This window comes from Battus philenor, unplaced genomic scaffold (genome assembly GCF_028537555.1).
Source record: "Battus philenor isolate CCGP_79_NKW_IND1 unplaced genomic scaffold, ilBatPhil1.0.hap1 SCAF_30, whole genome shotgun sequence".
Lineage (NCBI taxonomy): Eukaryota > Metazoa > Arthropoda > Insecta > Lepidoptera > Papilionidae > Battus > Battus philenor.
This window is the reverse complement of record NW_027181694.1, coordinates 4,480,727-4,498,006: the sequence shown is the minus strand read 5'-3', so window position 1 is coordinate 4,498,006 and position 17,280 is coordinate 4,480,727. Positions and strand designations below refer to the sequence as shown.

The 17,280-nt window shown below is 37.5% G+C and overlaps 1 protein-coding gene across 2 annotated transcripts in view; it reads left to right on the top strand.

Moving 5' to 3' along the window:
- The window catches only part of LOC137927429 (segmentation protein cap'n'collar-like), an 80,314-nt gene extending 64,453 nt beyond the window's left edge, over window positions 1-15,861 (top strand). For both annotated transcript variants that reach the window (XM_068771236.1, XM_068771235.1), the window contains exons 8-17: window positions 598-687; window positions 5,529-5,640; window positions 6,324-6,420; window positions 6,587-6,689; window positions 7,832-7,920; window positions 8,572-8,689; window positions 11,575-11,664; window positions 13,488-13,618; window positions 14,401-14,574; window positions 15,341-15,861. In XM_068771236.1, the coding sequence (XP_068627337.1) occupies window positions 598-687; window positions 5,529-5,640; window positions 6,324-6,420; window positions 6,587-6,689; window positions 7,832-7,920; window positions 8,572-8,689; window positions 11,575-11,664; window positions 13,488-13,618; window positions 14,401-14,574; window positions 15,341-15,508 (1,172 nt within the window). In that variant the 3' untranslated portion in view covers window positions 15,509-15,861. The remainder of the gene's footprint in view (window positions 1-597; window positions 688-5,528; window positions 5,641-6,323; window positions 6,421-6,586; window positions 6,690-7,831; window positions 7,921-8,571; window positions 8,690-11,574; window positions 11,665-13,487; window positions 13,619-14,400; window positions 14,575-15,340) is intronic.
- Window positions 15,862-17,280: the final 1,419 nt, after the last annotated feature.

Below are 17,280 nucleotides of genomic sequence, written 5' to 3'. Positions count from 1 at the left end.
GAATATGATAGTATATATTTAATTAATAAACATTGATATAGCCTTGAGTCAGGTGCATATACCGAGTGTGATATCTTCTATGAAGTCGTTTAGTTTGGTAAATATATTTTTTTATAATTCAGTAATAGCAGTTTTGTTTACATTATCTGTGATCCTATTGTAAAAGTTGACATTGCAAGAGTCCACGAAATTTGTTATTGCATCTGGTATTTATATTAAAACTTCAACTTTTTTGCAAAACATCGTTCCCGCAAACGTTGTTTTGCAAAAAAAAAATAGGGTTTTAATTAACAAAAAAAATAAGGGTTGATCGTAGAGGGGTGAAAATTTAAGGTTGTATGTATTTTTGTATGCTGTATCATAATAAAATAAAAACCAAAAAAATTGTCTAAAAAATAAAAAAATAATTTAGGGGTGGACCACCCTTGTCACTTAGGGGTATGAAAAATAGATAGTAGCCGATTCTCAGATCTACTGAATACGCATATAAAATTTGGTAAAAGTCGGTCAAGCTGTTTAGGCGGAGTTCAAGTTCGAACACCGTGACACGAGAATTTTATATAACATATATATATTAGATTTTCATATTTGTTTCAGGGATGTACACAATGAGGATGTTGGACAGCGCGCCTCACATTCCTCCACACGTCCCTCCTCACAATCACTCCCATATGACGATGACGGCAGGTAAGAATTAAGTAATTAGTGACTCCTATGTCTTAATTACATTGCCATGTTCCTAGTTCATAAGGCATTTCTCTTCTCTTCTATTTTATAACATCATAAAAATAACGATGTACATATGTTTAACACTTGAAATAAAGATATGCTTGTTATACCTTCATCTAAGATATTTATGGGGAAATCTCATAATCGCCACACTTGGCAGGCGGTTTGGTAGTTTGGTATTAAGGTACGCAGACGACTATGCTGAACATATTCTATTAAAAGTATGAATCATATAAGATTATATATCCCGAGAATCGAACCCGTGATCTATAATCGCAAGTCACAGACCTTTACCACTGAGCTAACACTGCTCAATTTAGATTTGAGCAAATCGAGAACTATGTGAGGATTGATTTTTTTTTTTGAAGAATGCCATTGTGTATAATTATTTTAGTTTCTATCCAACTGGGTTCATGAATCACGAGTGATTTGTATAAATGATCCAGAATAATAGGTGGTGCAAAAGTAATGTCATAATGTAAACGGCCTAATAAATATTTATGTACATGTGTGTATATTTATATAAGTACACATGTGTGTGTGTGTGTGCGTGCGTGCGTGCGTGCGTGCGTGCGTGCGTGCATGCGTGTGTGTGTGTGTGTGTGGTTATCTGTATTGTAAATATGTGCACAGTGACATTCGGCGCCATTATTGAAAATTAAGACACCTTTACATTATTCTTGATTATGTATCATGTATTACTTGTATGCCTTATCATTTCCCTTTCAATTCTACTTTATTAATAAAGATGTTCATATATAAAAAAAAACTACTTATTTTGATACGTTTTCTTTGTAAATGATTTATAACTTTTTGGAAATTAACGATTCGTAATTCTTTTACTTGGATTGGTAATAGAAGTAAAATTCTTAAAAGTGTCAATGTATAGTTTACTTTCTGTCAATTAATATACGACATTCTTTATTCAAATATCAATGGTTATATAAACAATAAATCTATAGTAATAAAACGTTTTCAAAATTCTGATCACTTGCATTTTAATCGAGTGCAAGTGTGATTATACAGGATGATTGTAATTAGCGTTTCACAGCTTAATACCACCAGTCGTTCGTGTTAGATAACGCCGTGTGATCTGATCGTCTGTTAAAAGTGACACATGTTAAAATAATTTTCTAATAATTAATCATCCATTCTCGGGGATTCACCTAATCTATCACAAAATGGAAACTAATGCGTCATGTTCACTGATAACGTCACCGCTTCATTGAACACCTGACTGAATTGTATTTACTGTTCATGAATAAAAAAATATTCAATTATAGGATAAATGAAATTGTTCTAAAGTCCTTTTTATTTAAATAATTTGTGTTCCTTTTAATACATAGATGTTTTCCTTTTAAATTGTTACTTGATTGAATAATTGCATAATTATTAGAATTCTTCATATAAATTGAAGGATTCGAGAGATTAATGACGTCGTTTATAATAATAATACATATTTATTGCACGCAACAATAACAGTAATTTATTTTATGAAAAAAATAAACACAAATATTAAATACATACACATGAAATAATGTCTTGATTGCTCCGAATGGAATAGTATCCGTGTATGTATGTATGAGTTTGTCTGTGTTTTGTATATGTATGCAAACGGAGCCTTTCATTATTCATCATTACTCCTGCCGTGCAGAATTTAAGGAAGAACTCTCTGCGTTCCTTGTCCTTCATAATGGAGGCGACTGTGGCCTCCTCGATCCTTACACCTGACCGGCACTCGGCACGGAGCCTTCCAAATGCGGGGATTCTGCTACCAGGTGGATCTCGGTCTGGTCTACACCCGGTTCACGGAAGCACGAGGGATCCTCCTTGAGCTTAAACCTATGGAGGTACTCAGAGAACCCCCCGTGCCCCGTGAACAGCTGGACCAAGACCGTGTCCACCTCCATGCTGCAGAGCGCGCAATAGGCCGCGACGGCATCCGGGAAGAACTTCCTCGTTGTCGAAGCCGTCGTTCCTTCCATATACCTCCTATTTCATTCGTCAAGCGTTCCCAGCCTAAGCTGCCGCTTGACAAATGAGATGGAGCATTCCTCGTACGCTGGTCGTCTTCTCTTTTACTCTTTAGGGCCGCGTCCTTGGCCAATTGGTCCGCCCTCTCGTTTCCCTCCGTCCCCGCGTGCGCTTTCACCCAGTAAAATCTAACACTCTTACTATTCTCTCTTGCTTTCATACAATTCTCTTTTACTCTTACCGCTAAGGGATGGAGGGTGCCCGATCTTGCGACTGTGCAGCCTCCTCGCCTTGCTTCAGGCAGGAGAATTCCATACCAAGCTGACCCGCCAACTCGGCGGCTGGCCCCTTTGATGGAACTCGGGTTCGATCCCTACATGCGATACCAGTTCGTAGAGCCTTTGAATTGCGTTTAGCGCCTGGTCTTTAATCTCTGTTGGCATGTTCGCGCTTCCTTTACGCGGTCCGCGCCGGCAGGTTTGTCCCCTTTCGGGGATTCTCCAGCCCTCACAGCCGCTGGCGCAGGCTCCACCGTCTTTGGCACCGTACGCGGCCTCACTTTTCCTCCTTTCCAGTGCGAAGATCCGGGGGTAGGTCCTGGGTATACCACCTTTCCCTGACTCCTGCTGCCTCACACTTTTTTTGACGCTTCGAATCGGCGACGAGCTCACCCGGGCCTGCGCCACGTGCGCCTGCTTGACTCACGTCGCCCGATTCAGTTGTCTTCTTGGGAGTCCTGATCATGGTGGGGTGTACTAGCGTACTCTTTTAAAAATAAATTTATTTGTTCGATATTTTTGGATATGTCTGTCTGGGTTACTTTTTACTTTTATCAATACCCGTCGGGGAAATTATTTTGTTAAGAGGGTACTTTTATGTTCCAAGTACCGTACTTGTCTTATATCTAGATTTAATAGGCTACTTTTTACCTAATATCACTTTCCTTAATCTAAATCAATAGGGCAATTCTTAAAAAGTAAAATCTTAATATCTATGCAAATATGTGCTTTGAAACAACTTAATTCTAGGGCAAAAGGGCCTTACTTGTTAAAACTTAAAAGTCTTATGACTACTTATAGCTAATCTTATTTACTATGAGGCGGGTCAATAGACACTCACCCTCGTTGGAAGATGTTTAGGATCCAAAAATAATTTAAACATTTTGACTAAATTTTTGTATACGTAATTATATTTCGAATTTGACCTTTGTGGTGGGTAAGTTTTTTTTACGGTCTATTTTATTTAGGTCTTAGTGGGGCACCAAAAAATATCCCCCTTAAAGTATAAGCCTATTTTCTACAATTACCCACCTATAAAAATTTGGGGGTTTATATCTAAGCGTCTATTAGTGTAATCTCAGGACCCGATGCGGCTCCCGGCTCCCGGGCAGCTTCCTCCATGCGCCCCAGAACCTAGTTTGGCTCCAGGTGCTTTCTTTCTGCGACCTCGTAGTCGGGGTACTGGTGATTATTCGGATCCCACTCCTAGGTTATGGGCCTGAGAGGATCCGAAGGTGGTCCTGCCGATGGATCTTTACACACCAAACCCCTCATCCACAAGAAATTTTGCACTTTTCAACTTGCGGTTCTTCTGTATTTTGGAGGAATTCTATGTGGATTCCAATTGGGTTTTCTTATTAGAATTTCTTTATTTTTGTTGCAGAGCCCTGGGTTTTGACCTTCAAAATCTGAGCTTAGTCTCAGATCGTAGGTCTTGTCCAGACCCGCCTCGCCGCAGTCGCGGTTACACAAATGCTCGCTGAAAATCTCGCAGCGTTTGCATTTTTCTGTTTTTAGCGTTTTACACTGATTTAACTGTTATGCGCACTAAAAATCGCGTTATTATCGGATTATGGTTTTTGATGGTTCAATGCGTTCCTGGGAAGAACGCACTTTTGATATAAAAACGTAAAATTTTTGAGCATTTTTACTGCACTTTCTGAATTTTTAAGCGAAATCGGGGGTTTTTAGCAAACGGGTACGTGTGAACAACACGGGAGCGCGCTTAGGAATTACAGCCCAGTCTTTGGGCATTGGTCTTCCGTAAGCCGGAAGTGTTTAGCAGCACACCTTTTGAATTAAACACATCTCGTGATACTCTATACTTGTAACAACGCATACCAGCACATCTTAGATTAGGATTTTGTTTACGATATATTTTTAGCCTGTGGTATTTTGTTCAAAGTACAAAATGAACAATTTACTACAAAATATTTTTACGACCTATCTCCAATCCACTTCGAGTGGCATAAACTTTTCTTAATCCGGTAAAATTTACTATGCCAAAAAAAATATTCTATCAAAGTTTTGTGTATATGACAGCTATAGTTTGAAAATATGCATTTGAAAAAAAAACCCCTCTGAAACTCTTGCGAGTGGAATTTCGTAAAAACAGTTCCTAGCTGACTATTACTCAGCGAAATAAATATTGTAATTAATTTTCAATTCACTAAACCTTATCGTTCTAATGATATCGTGATAAGTCAGTACATTGGTAAAAATCTCTTATGCATGTGTAGATAAATATGTAAAAATAAAAATAAACTACTATGTAAGCTATTAAAAATTAGTTTATTATGGTATAATGTTATATCAACTAGTCATAACTTATTTTTATTGAAAGAAGGCGGTAAAAGACCATGTTAGCGATCACTTCCCCTACTCTAGTCGGATCAAGTAAATAACTAAACTCTCCGTTACCATTGCCCAGAAGAAACAAGAGAATGTAACAGTATGAAAAGGAGCTTGTTATCGATTTCTTTAAGGGGTGACAATACAAACATGACCTTGAAATAACACAATTAGAAGATTTGTAATTACTTTCAGAGCGAGACTCTGCATCCGACAGTGCAGTGTCTTCGATGGGATCTGAAAGAGTACCATCTTTATCTGATGGCGAGTGGTGCGACGGCAGCGACTCCGCGCAGGAGTTCCACAGGTCAGTAAACATTCTCTATTCCAGATTCATCATCTTCTTGTCAGCTGATATACACCCACTGCAAGATATAGGCCGCCCGCAAAATCGCTACGATTACTAGTGTTGTGCTGCTCGCATTTAGCGACCACTTTCTCCACTTTGAATAAGTCTTTGTTCTACCTAGTGAGGGGCTCAATTACTCCCGACAAAAACAAAGATTCTAGCACGATCAAAGTGTACTAAGAATACAGTTTCTAGATAAAATGCGCTCGCTCGGTGTTATCTTAGACTTGAAGACGAATTGCAACATGGTAGTCGCGGTCTTTTGGAAACATAGGCAATAACTTGCCAAATAAAATCTGATCAAGATCGCATGGACTCTTGATGGAAGTCAGTGCTATATGCTTGCCTACTATAATCACCTCGTTAGATATTCCTGATGCTTTGGAATGAGGTCTTCGCAACCTCTCCGTAGAAGGCTTGTAAGAAAGTCTTTTTGGTTATTGGAGGCAATTGTAGGCATACAAATAACTCTGCCTTCTGGAAAAAAGGATCAGTTATTTCAGATTTTTATTATGTAAAACCTCCTTCGTTGGCTGTACTCTGTACTTTAGAAATGTTCCGGTTTTCCGTAACAATACTGTGCCTAGGTACTTCTTGCAAGAGAGATCAAAGAGAAGATAATATATGTATGTTTCTTGCAGCTCCAAGTTCCGGCCGTACGATAGCGCATACCCCAGAGATCGAGCCTCCCATCCGCCACAAAAGAAGCATCACATGTTCGGCAAGAGATGTTTCCAGGTAAACTTTATTTTTTCAGCTGTGTGTGTCTACTTAGCACATAGCCTCAATAAGTCTCAATCTGATTCTAGTTTCTATTGAGCTTTTCTGGCATTCTTATATAAATGTGATCACTGTTAACAATCCTATGTTATCAAGTAATGAAGGTCTTTAATACTCTTTCCAGGAACAACCAACGCCGACCCTGGAGCCGATGGCCCGCGCCCCGGGGGTGGTCAAATACGAGTGCCCTGAGCAGACCTATCACCATGACCTGCACATGCATAGCGGTAAGATAAAGATTTTCAAGAAATAAAGGTCATATCGTAAGAATAATAAATGATCCTCACAATATACAACACTAACAAGTGTGCCATACGCGAATAAAGCAACGAAAATAATAAATGTAGTAGTAGTAGACTTAAATAGCGGCGAAATATGCGAGCAGAGTCATGATTCTTCTTAATACATAGTATGCAAGAATAATCTTTTAACTCTGTGTTGAACATACACTGTTCACATATATAAATCTCTTGTATACAAATATAAAGGCAAAGGAAGAAAAAAAAAGGAATGAAGAAATGTTTAGACGAATGAAAGCAACTGATATATATTTACGACTCTGTGTTTGGCACTAATCGCTGTAACATAACTCCTAAAGATGCCCCGTGGAGGGGTAAAACACGTGTTGAGTAATTTGGCGGTGGCGCTTGTGTGATTCGCATTGTTTGCCGCATACGCATTTATCAGCGGGCTGGCGGGCGGTGCACTTTGTTGCACGACTACCACTGCATGTTGCGGAAGTGGCTAAATATTAGTCCTTTTCTTACTTAGGATGGACTTCCGCAAAATAACGCCTGATTCCATTAAATATTTAATAATCTTATTCTTTTAAGTATTCACATTAAACACGTCTGTAGCTTAACGCAGAAAATTCCCAACTTAGCGGAACTTGCCGTTGTCTTGGCAAGGCTAACACCCTGAACAGTTAAGAAAACTTGCTGTGAACTAAAAACTAGTCGTGTACATTTAACAGAGAAGTCTACATCGTGTGGATCGCTGCACGATTTTTCTCCCATTACTTCTCCATCTCTTTCTCTCCAAGAAACTGCGCATATATTTAGGGGTATATAAAGGCTTTCAAATGATCCGTCTATATTTAAAGGCGACGTTTGGATTTAGAGGCTATTCATTCTGTAGCGTTACCGAAATAGATGGATCGCGCTTGAGTTCAGGCGGCGCGGTGAGTGCCGAGGAAGAAGAGCATAAGCGACGCCGTCAATAACGACCCAATCCGAATGGAGAATGCAAATATTAGTGCTAGATTATATGCTTGCCTCCTGTTTTACCGTTAAAAAAAAAGTAAAACTACCACGGATTTTACTATTTTAATCTGTATTTTACTCATCTTATATTCTGTTCTGTTTCGCAGTGGACTTCGCAGCACGCCAGCAGGTGCCGCCGCCTCACGTAGCCAACCTGGATCTCAACACGGCACACTCCAGTCATACACTGCTACAGGTGAGTGACGACACCAGCAAAATATTTGTCTTTTTATTTTAGTGACGGTACAAGTCGCTTGGAAACCCTTGTTTTACTTACTTACTTCATAGTATGACATAAATTATGGGTACTAATTCAGGACCCCGCGGTACTTCACTCGATAATCGCTCTCAGCACTGCCATTTCAAAAAACTCGTTAAAAGTACAGGAAATCACACAGTAAAACTTTAAATTACTCATATATATATACGTTATATTGGTGGCTGAATACGATGCAATGTACTATAAAACGGCCTTTGAGTGCTCCAACTGTTTCACTTTACATTCGCAATAGTCCTTCTATTAATCATTGGTTGAACGCTTCCAAACGCGTTCTTGTGTCGCGTTTCAAATATCTCTCTTCGTCTGCCATGGCCACCTCGCTTTTATATTTCACGAATCAAGTTCTAGAATGTTCGTTCACTTTTATGAATTGTCCAATCGACAAACGGTCTACATCGAAACTTCTAGAACGATTTTATCTCTGCCAATAGACGACTTTTAATTCCGTAATCAATACCTTTGTTTGTTTTCCACCTTTTTATCATAATTTTTGCGCAGTAAATGCTAGAAGCCAAATGATTACCTAATCTACCTTGGTAGTGATTGACCTGCTTACTTGTCTACCAGAGCGGCGTGGCAAGCCCGGGCCGTTACCTGGGAACCGGCGAACGCGTGCGTCACAACCACACGTACAGCGCGCCTGCGCCGCCGGCTGACCAGCGCCATCTACAGCGTGAAAAACGAGGTAATTTCAAAGTACCCACAATTCAATCTTCATCATTATTTCAGCTGAAAGACTTCAGATGGAAATAGGCATTCCTTACAGATTTCCAGTTGCTAGCGACATACTTAACGAAGTTGTCTATCTACCTTGACATGAGCCGAGGAGGTTTAGATGGATAAAAATTCTGGTACAATAAAATCCTCTCAAAGATCACCCGAATTAGTAGTTTCACAGTTTTCCAGAGAACAACAAAAAGGCTTTTCTCTGAGCTTCGCTGCGAGATCTATTCAGAAATGATAAAGCTATAAGAAATGAGATTAACAAAAAAATACATCTTGTAGATGGATGTCATAAAAGTTCTTATATATCATTTTAGCCATAGGATTTTCACTAGACAAGCCTCCTACAAAGATTTTCAATAAGACCGTCAGGACATCCTGAATCTATACTCTACCTACCTTGTAATAGACCTCATATTCGCTTGCCGATACGTAGTCGGTACTCCGGAACTTTAACCTCCTTTCTTTCTGATACACGGCCTTTTAACTGCCACTACAACTTGCTAATCACCTGTTTACGGATCTTCGTGGTTCGTTATGTAGTAACGAGAATAAACAAATAAATATTTAATTCATATTACGTCTTACAAAAGGACCGATCTACCTCTAGCGTTTTCCAACGGCCTTTTATACTCTATGGTATTTTTGACGGGTTTTACGTCAATGCAATTATCATAGATAATGTTTTAATTTTTTTTAATTATTTATGGAGACTTCACAGCTAATACATATTTACAAACGGAGGGTCGATTAAGTTCTTGCTTTAAAGTATACACTCTGGAGTTAAGATATTACAAATCAGTTACATAGACAATATTATATACACCAATACCTTGCTTTGCATCGTTTAGTTTTGCGTTTTTTACGAAGTTGCGTCGCTGCTTAATTAGTACTAATTTTCACTGTGCGTCGTTAGATTTTCGAGGTTGCGTTGTTTTGGGTTCGAGTTTTTAATTTTTTTTAATTTTCTTTTTTTTCTAATAGATGGCAACACTTTTGTTTCTAATTGCGCCATGCTATCAAAACTCGGGGATTCCCTTTCTAACTAATAACAACGCAATTTAATACAGCTTTATGTTCACTTTGTTTTGCTAATTTTAGAGTTCAGGTTCAATTACGTAGTGTGTTGTGCTTTTTTTAAAGAGAATAATAAATTTATATAAAATTTTACTTGTTATTTCTGGTTACAAAAAAGGTAATTTATTTATTAGCAGAGTTATATTATTTTTGTTTTTTAAATGTTTACTTTGTTAAATTTTCTTTTTAAAAAGTAGTATTTTTCTAACTCTGGAACCTATCTTCGATCTTTGCATGGTTTGCTATAGAAAATCTTAATTCACTTTGCGTCGTGTTTTTTTGGAACGTAACCACGACTCAAATTGAGGTATTGGTGTATATAATTTATAATTATGGAGAAAAATTAAATAAGAAATTGACTGAAAATGGTATATATAGAGTATTTTGGCAGATTCATGTTTTAAAATACGATTATTTATAAAAAATTATAAACATTACATGGGCGTGGTCGTTAACAATAGTTGACTGTGCGGATTTCTCAGTCACTATGTTGTGGTCGATTGAATATCGCGCGCTCACTAAGAAGGCATTTTTAAAAGTATTCTTACGTATCGATGCGTCGAAAAATATCAATCTATATACGTATATGTCAAAATTGTTTGTTCATTAATACGATATTATAAAGCGATCGTATCACGTTTTTAATTTACATATACTAACACACGAAAGTCTTGTTTTATCTGTTCTTTAGTTATGGATGAGATAAATTTAATTAAATTTAGTCTTAACTTAAAAATGAGCCTGAATCAAATTTTTCAGTTGATTTATATTTATTACTCGACTTGTCTACTTCAACACTGCGTGGCACGGTAAACTGCACAAGAAAACAAATTATACGTCCATATGTATAGAAATATTGACAAACATTTGTTTCGCAAAGGAATAGCTTTCTCCTTCTTCTTCAATTTCATTGTCTTTCTCTAATTGTCTCTCTTTCTCTGTTATAAGAACGTATTTCTTTATTTTAAATTTTTTTATCAATATGATATATATATAATTTACAATGTTCATTACGTTACAGGAAGCAGATCACATATTAAATTTAAAACTATAATCATGTTTAGCTCCCCTCTCCCTTCTCTTTCATTAATAGAATTACATACACATATGTGTTATATATTATTTCTCAAAACAGTATATATGTATATATATATTATTGCTAGTCTCCAGTCTCCGTCTAGACCTCAGCTGCTATGTTGCATGTTTTTTTCGTAAATGACACGTACATGTGATTGATACACTCTTTGGCATCACAATTTCAGTCAAAGGAAGTCCTTTGGTCATTTAGATCTCTCATAAAATAATTTATTAAAACCAGTTGAAAGGGGCGTATAAACAGACCCTTTCGACGAACAAGCTCGTCTAACCGTTTTATAAGTGAATGTCCTATGTTATGCTTGTCGATCCAAAGTCTCTATTGAAACTTAATTTGAAGTACTAGCTATCCTTTCTGTTTGCCATATTACCTTCCCCTTGATACTTCAAATTGTCACTCTGGGTTATGTCTGTTTCTTTCGTTCGTCTAGAGATTTCCCTCTCTATGGCTCATTGAACGACTACGATATTGCTGAGGAGGCTCAGAGATAAGGACTAAAACAAAATGTAATATATGTAGAACCGATGTTTTAAGACCGTTAAAAAAAATGGTAGTAGTTAGTTCGATGGACAATGATAAAGCATTTTTAACGCGAACGGCCTATAGTGTACAGTCGTAGTACAGTCAGATGGTATGTTCATTTGGTACAGTCGGGTAATAAAGCGTGTTTGCAGTGCGGCGACTGACGGACGGCAGCACGTCGGACGGCGGGTCGGGAGGCTCTCAGCATCTCACTCGCGACGAGAAACGCGCCAAGGCACTAGGTGAGTGTCCGAGGAACTATTCCTATATAAATACCTCGTGTCTTAAACGTACCTAACGTAATAATATTTTTTTATCTTTAGACTGATCGCGAAAGTATAAATTGAGAAAAAAAAACTCGAGAAAAGTTTTATCAAAATTTAAATACGTTTAACTATATACGTGCCGTTTTGTTCGATGATTTAATGCAAGTTTTGGAACCTTTAAAAAACGCAGCTAGTAATTTTTTCAGGCCTCGTTTTGATATTACGCATTACCTAAAGAATTCTGTAAAAACTGGAACTAGTGAAAGCATCTTGTTTACAACAGCGGATAGATTGTTACCTCCCAACCAAGCACCAATATCCACGGTGATGATTACTTCGCTGTTTAATATGCGTTTACTTCTCTTTTCCCTCTATTTGAGATCTGTGGTTACAACCCTCCAGTTTTAAGCTGTGCAAGCTATTGAACTGCTATAGTATGTCTACATTCATACGGTATCATTATGTATGTATGTACACGTTTTTTAAGACAGACATATAGCGTAATGTCTGTCTTAAAAAATGTGTACATACATACATAATAAGTAGTCAATATAAACAGTATATGGAGTCTCTGCTTTGATCAATTATGTACGTATTATAAATATTTGTTTTAATTTTTTGAATATTTTTTTAATAGTATACGATTGATCGTAGACCAAATAATGTAATGAGAATAAAAACTTCATTGTAATCCCAACATAAAAAGCCCGGTGATATGACTTTGCATCACCAGTTATTTCATCATACGAGTTAGTTTTATTACGTTTTAATCAAAAAATGTAAATAAGTATACAGTTGATATAGTTTATTTCAGCTCATGTGGTACATATCGAGCTTTCTTTGTGTATCCAGCTTTTCTCAAATAGGTTAAATTTGTTACGTGGTCAATTTGCCTATTAATATGCCGATGTTGAACCTTATTTTTACTGACGGTTATCGGTTATTTGAGGACCAAGTCGTGGTACACCTTCGATATCAAAATTTTCCAATCCCCCCCCCCCTCCCGTCTCGCAGCGCGGCGTATCTAATGCGCGGCACAGCGCTTCCGGTAGAGCATAATACTAATGGAATAGGAGAGTATAGATAATAAATAATAGCAATTAACTGCGCGGCTGTACTTTGTGTAAGAATATACTATCTACTATCTAATAAAATAGATAAGAATATACTATGTAATGCGTGAGAAATTTAGCGCGAGTTATACCAACACTGTACATTACACTCAAATAACGACTTTATGACCTTATAATTAAAATTCGAAATATCTCTATTCAAATAGACATTTACAAGCTCTTTGGAATCGTCAATTATTTGAATATTACAAGTGGTAACCGACCGTCGGCTCGGAATAATGATCTACATATATATACTGCTGAACTCAACAGTAAATATATATATATATACACTAGCTAATCCCGCAAACGTTGTTTTGCAAAAAAAAAATTAAGTTTTTAATTAACAAATGAAAAATAAGGATTGATCGTAGAGGGGTGAAAATTTATGGTTGTATGTATTTTTGTATGCTGTGTATTAAAAAAATAAAACTAAAATTTTTGTCTAAAAAAAAATTTAGGGGTGGACCACCCTTAACATTTAGGGGGATGAAAAATAGATGTTATCCGATTCCCGCCCTGGCCGATATGCGCGCTAAGATTCACGAAAATCGGTCATGAGTCAACTCTTGAATGCTATAATAAGATTTATTCAATAATATTTAGTTGAAAGGTAATCTAGTCATTATATTACATATTACTATAAGTTTGACATGACTTTTAACGAATGGTGAATTCTTCCGACAGGCATACCATTGGAGGTCCACGACATCATAAATCTGCCAATGGATGAATTCAACGAGCGGCTCTCGAAGCACGACCTCAGCGAAGCGCAGCTGTCCCTTATCAGGGATATCCGGCGACGCGGCAAGAATAAGGTGGGTTCCCGGTAGCTACCAACCAATGATGGTAGACTTATAGAGAAGAATGCCTTTTATCTTGATATATCTCAGGTTAAATTCTCTTCTAATTTCTGCAGAAAAAAGAGAGAAAGTCAGAAGAATTCTTGTCGTATACCTCCTGAGAGAGCTTCTCCTGGTATATTAGTAGAGAAATTCTGTTATTGGGTTCTACCTAAAGTAACATTCTCTCCTAGTGGTATATTCCTAGGGAGAATCTTTTCTGGTGTTTCATTTCGATGGAGATCATCTAAAAGTGGTTTACCGCTCGTGGGAATACTTTTTGCTTGTAAACTTTCAGGACGAACCTCTCCTGGTGTTATATCTCTTGAGAAATTCTGTTATGGACATATACTTCTTTCGATATTCTCTTCTGTTCGTATATCTCCAGAGATATTCTTCTAGTGGAATATCTCCAGAAAGAATCTTTTCTGATGGTACATCTAATATCACCACAATCTGTTCCCGTGATATACGTCCAGGAAGAATTTTAAGAATTTTATTAATTGCAAGACTTCTGGAATTTTACCTCCAGAAAAAAATGTCTCCTGGTGATATATCAATTGAGAAAATATGTTCTGGTTACATGGAGGTATATCAGGGAAAAGTTAGAGTATTTTCTAAATATCTCCTTATCTGTAGCAACATAAAATTGGAAATTTTAAACCTGTAATTCCACAAATGGATACTTTTAAATGGAAATCAATGTGTTGAAGAGAGAGCATGAGAACCTCGTGGATAATGGTGATGTCTGCTTGCAGGTTGCTGCTCAGAACTGTCGCAAGCGCAAGCTCGACCAGATCACGTCGCTGGCGGATGAAGTTCGCACCGTACGCGACCGCAAACTCCGCACGCAACGCGACAACAGCGCCCTCCTTGCGGAGCGGCAACGCGTCAAGGAGCGCTTCGCCGCCCTCTACCGGCACGTGTTCCAGGTTAGTTGTACTCATGTACACCTATGTACTTTGACATACATGCCCCATTCCCCCTACATGCTACTAACCAACCATTCATACCTATATACGCACTTTACCATTGAAATGACCCTTTTTTTGCAAAAACTTCAAACGCTATTATGTTATAAATAGCAGCAGCTGTTTTCTCAGCAGCACGTCCACACCTGGACATAGACCTCTCCTAAAGAATTCCAATAGTTTCGGTCGAATGTTATGTCTAATATGGATATGGAAATAGTCAGGTTTAGTGGCAAGTTGAAGTGGCAGTAGGTTTAGTAGCAAGTTAAAGTCGCAGTAGGTTTAGTAGTAAGTTAAAGTGGCAAATTAAAGTGGAAGTAGGCAAGCCACTTGGGGCCTTAAGGTTCTGGAGTTAAGACCAGGGTCCGACGAGCGACGTACGGCGTCCACCAATAAGGTCGACAGAGGACATCAGAAGACGCTGAATAGATCACTTCTGACCAGTCTTATTGGAAATCTCTGGTAGAAGCCTATATTCAGCAAGGGCTTTGTTTGAAATGATGATCATAATTTATATATTGTAACTGCTCTTTTTTCAATAACGTTTGTCAAAATAAGGCTTTTTTGTTATATTCCCTTACTTTCTTTTAATTATCAGTATGTTTCCCTTAAATTAATAAAAGAATCGTTCCATTATAAAGTAAGGGTAGGTCAATTTCCAACAGTATGTCCTACGGTTCAAATGATGACGATACTTTATATTGACTGGACCGTCACGTCCTTGCAGAACCTCCGTGATCCTGAAGGCAGACCACTGTCCTCGAACCAGTACTCGCTGCAGCAAGCGGCTGACGGCAACGTGGTGCTGGTGCCCAAGATGCAACAACACCCCGACCACCCCATGAACCGCACCTCCGACGACGAGATGGACCGGAAGGCGAAGCACTACGAGTGATACACGTTCCACATCGCGCCTGGATGTACGTGCGCAGACAACCTTTAACGCAGTTTAACTATATTTCACACACGTTAAGAATCATTATTCGCGTTAAGAATTGTCCGCTGGTCTTAATTTTTGCCACTTTTAAAGCTAATATCTGTCTACTTTAATTAAATATCTTATATAATTTACTATTATATTAACGAATTTATTGGTTACATTGCATGATTAGATCAGCAGACAATTCACAGCATTCTTAACTCAAATCAACTATATGTATTTCATTTACAACACAGTTGTAAACTGAGTATAATGTTCTATGAATCGTTACTCACATATCGTCCTTGTCAAAGTAATTTTTTTTTATTTCTAATCACCCTGTATAAAATTATCACTGAAATATGTAACAATATTTTTTTATAATGAAATACCTCAGGAGAGCCACATAAACAATGATTAAATATAATACGTGTTAATATTAAATATGTTAATTTATTTATTATCTTTGAAATCATTGATTTTTGAATAGAATTCATCTTTTGTTGTTCAATATTTAAACGATTAGTAAGTTTGATTAGAAAGTGAAGTTCACAGCGACCAATTTAAGATATACTTTATAAACGATTTAGTTTTAATGTAGCAAAATATATTTTTGTATATTTTTTGTTCACTTTGAAATGTTTTTTTTTAGCAAATTAGATAATATGCAATATGGCACCCGAAAAATGTTTTGTAAAATTATTTATAACAACAGAAGTCTGTGTTAGAGGTGTACTTATAAATTCATACAAAATGACAAAAGATATGCAGCGTTTTCGATTCATAGAAAATTCAACCTTTATTTTTGAAAAAAAATCTCGAACTATTCTGACCTTTATATAGATAGGGCGCACGTATGAAAGTCGCATGAAACCGAGCGGTATCAATATAATAAATATATGTGATAAAACGATAAGATTCCATTTTTATTTAGTGCCTGTTTTAGTGGTGATTTAGAAATTTACAGAAGGAAGTAGAGGAGGATAAGTAGCGCAAGGGGATAAGTAGCGCAACCCGATAATTAGTGCGCGGGGGGTCTAGTAGCGCGTTAAAGACAAGGAGCACAAGGAGTATAAGTAGCGCAGGGGGCATAAGTAGCCGGTTAAACACAAGGAGCGCAGGAAAGATAAGTAGCGCAGGGGGAATAAGGAGCAGGTTAAACACAAGGAGCGCAGGAAAGATAAGTAGCGCAGGGGGCATAAGTAGCGGGTTAAACACAAGGAGCGCAGGAAAGATAAGTAGCGCAGGGGGCATAAGTAGCGGGTTAAACACAAGGAGCGCAGGAAAGATAAGTAGCGCAGGGGGCATAAGTAGCGGGTTAAACACAAGGAGCGCAGGGGGCATAAGCAGCGCAGAGGAGACGAAGGGTTTGGGGGGGTGTCCGTCGCAACGCGCCCCAACGAGCGACACAAACGACTGACGACGATACCTTTTCATTATGTTTTAGTTCTCGACTGTTCAAGGTGTCAGCGACATCGTGCAATATTTAATCTGTATTCGAGACTAATATTTCTTTTATAATCTGTATCATACGTGTGTAAGTTATCCGTAGGGTTTTGTTCGCTGTTGTAAACGTTTGGATTACGCAAATCGATTATATTTTGTTAAAACTTTATTTGCGATCATTTTCATGTTCATATTGAATCGTTAGTCTTAAAATCAAGTACAAAATTGAAATATACAATTATTTAAATATATATATTTATCTGGTGGACTAGAGATATTAAGGTTTTAAATACTTGACGATT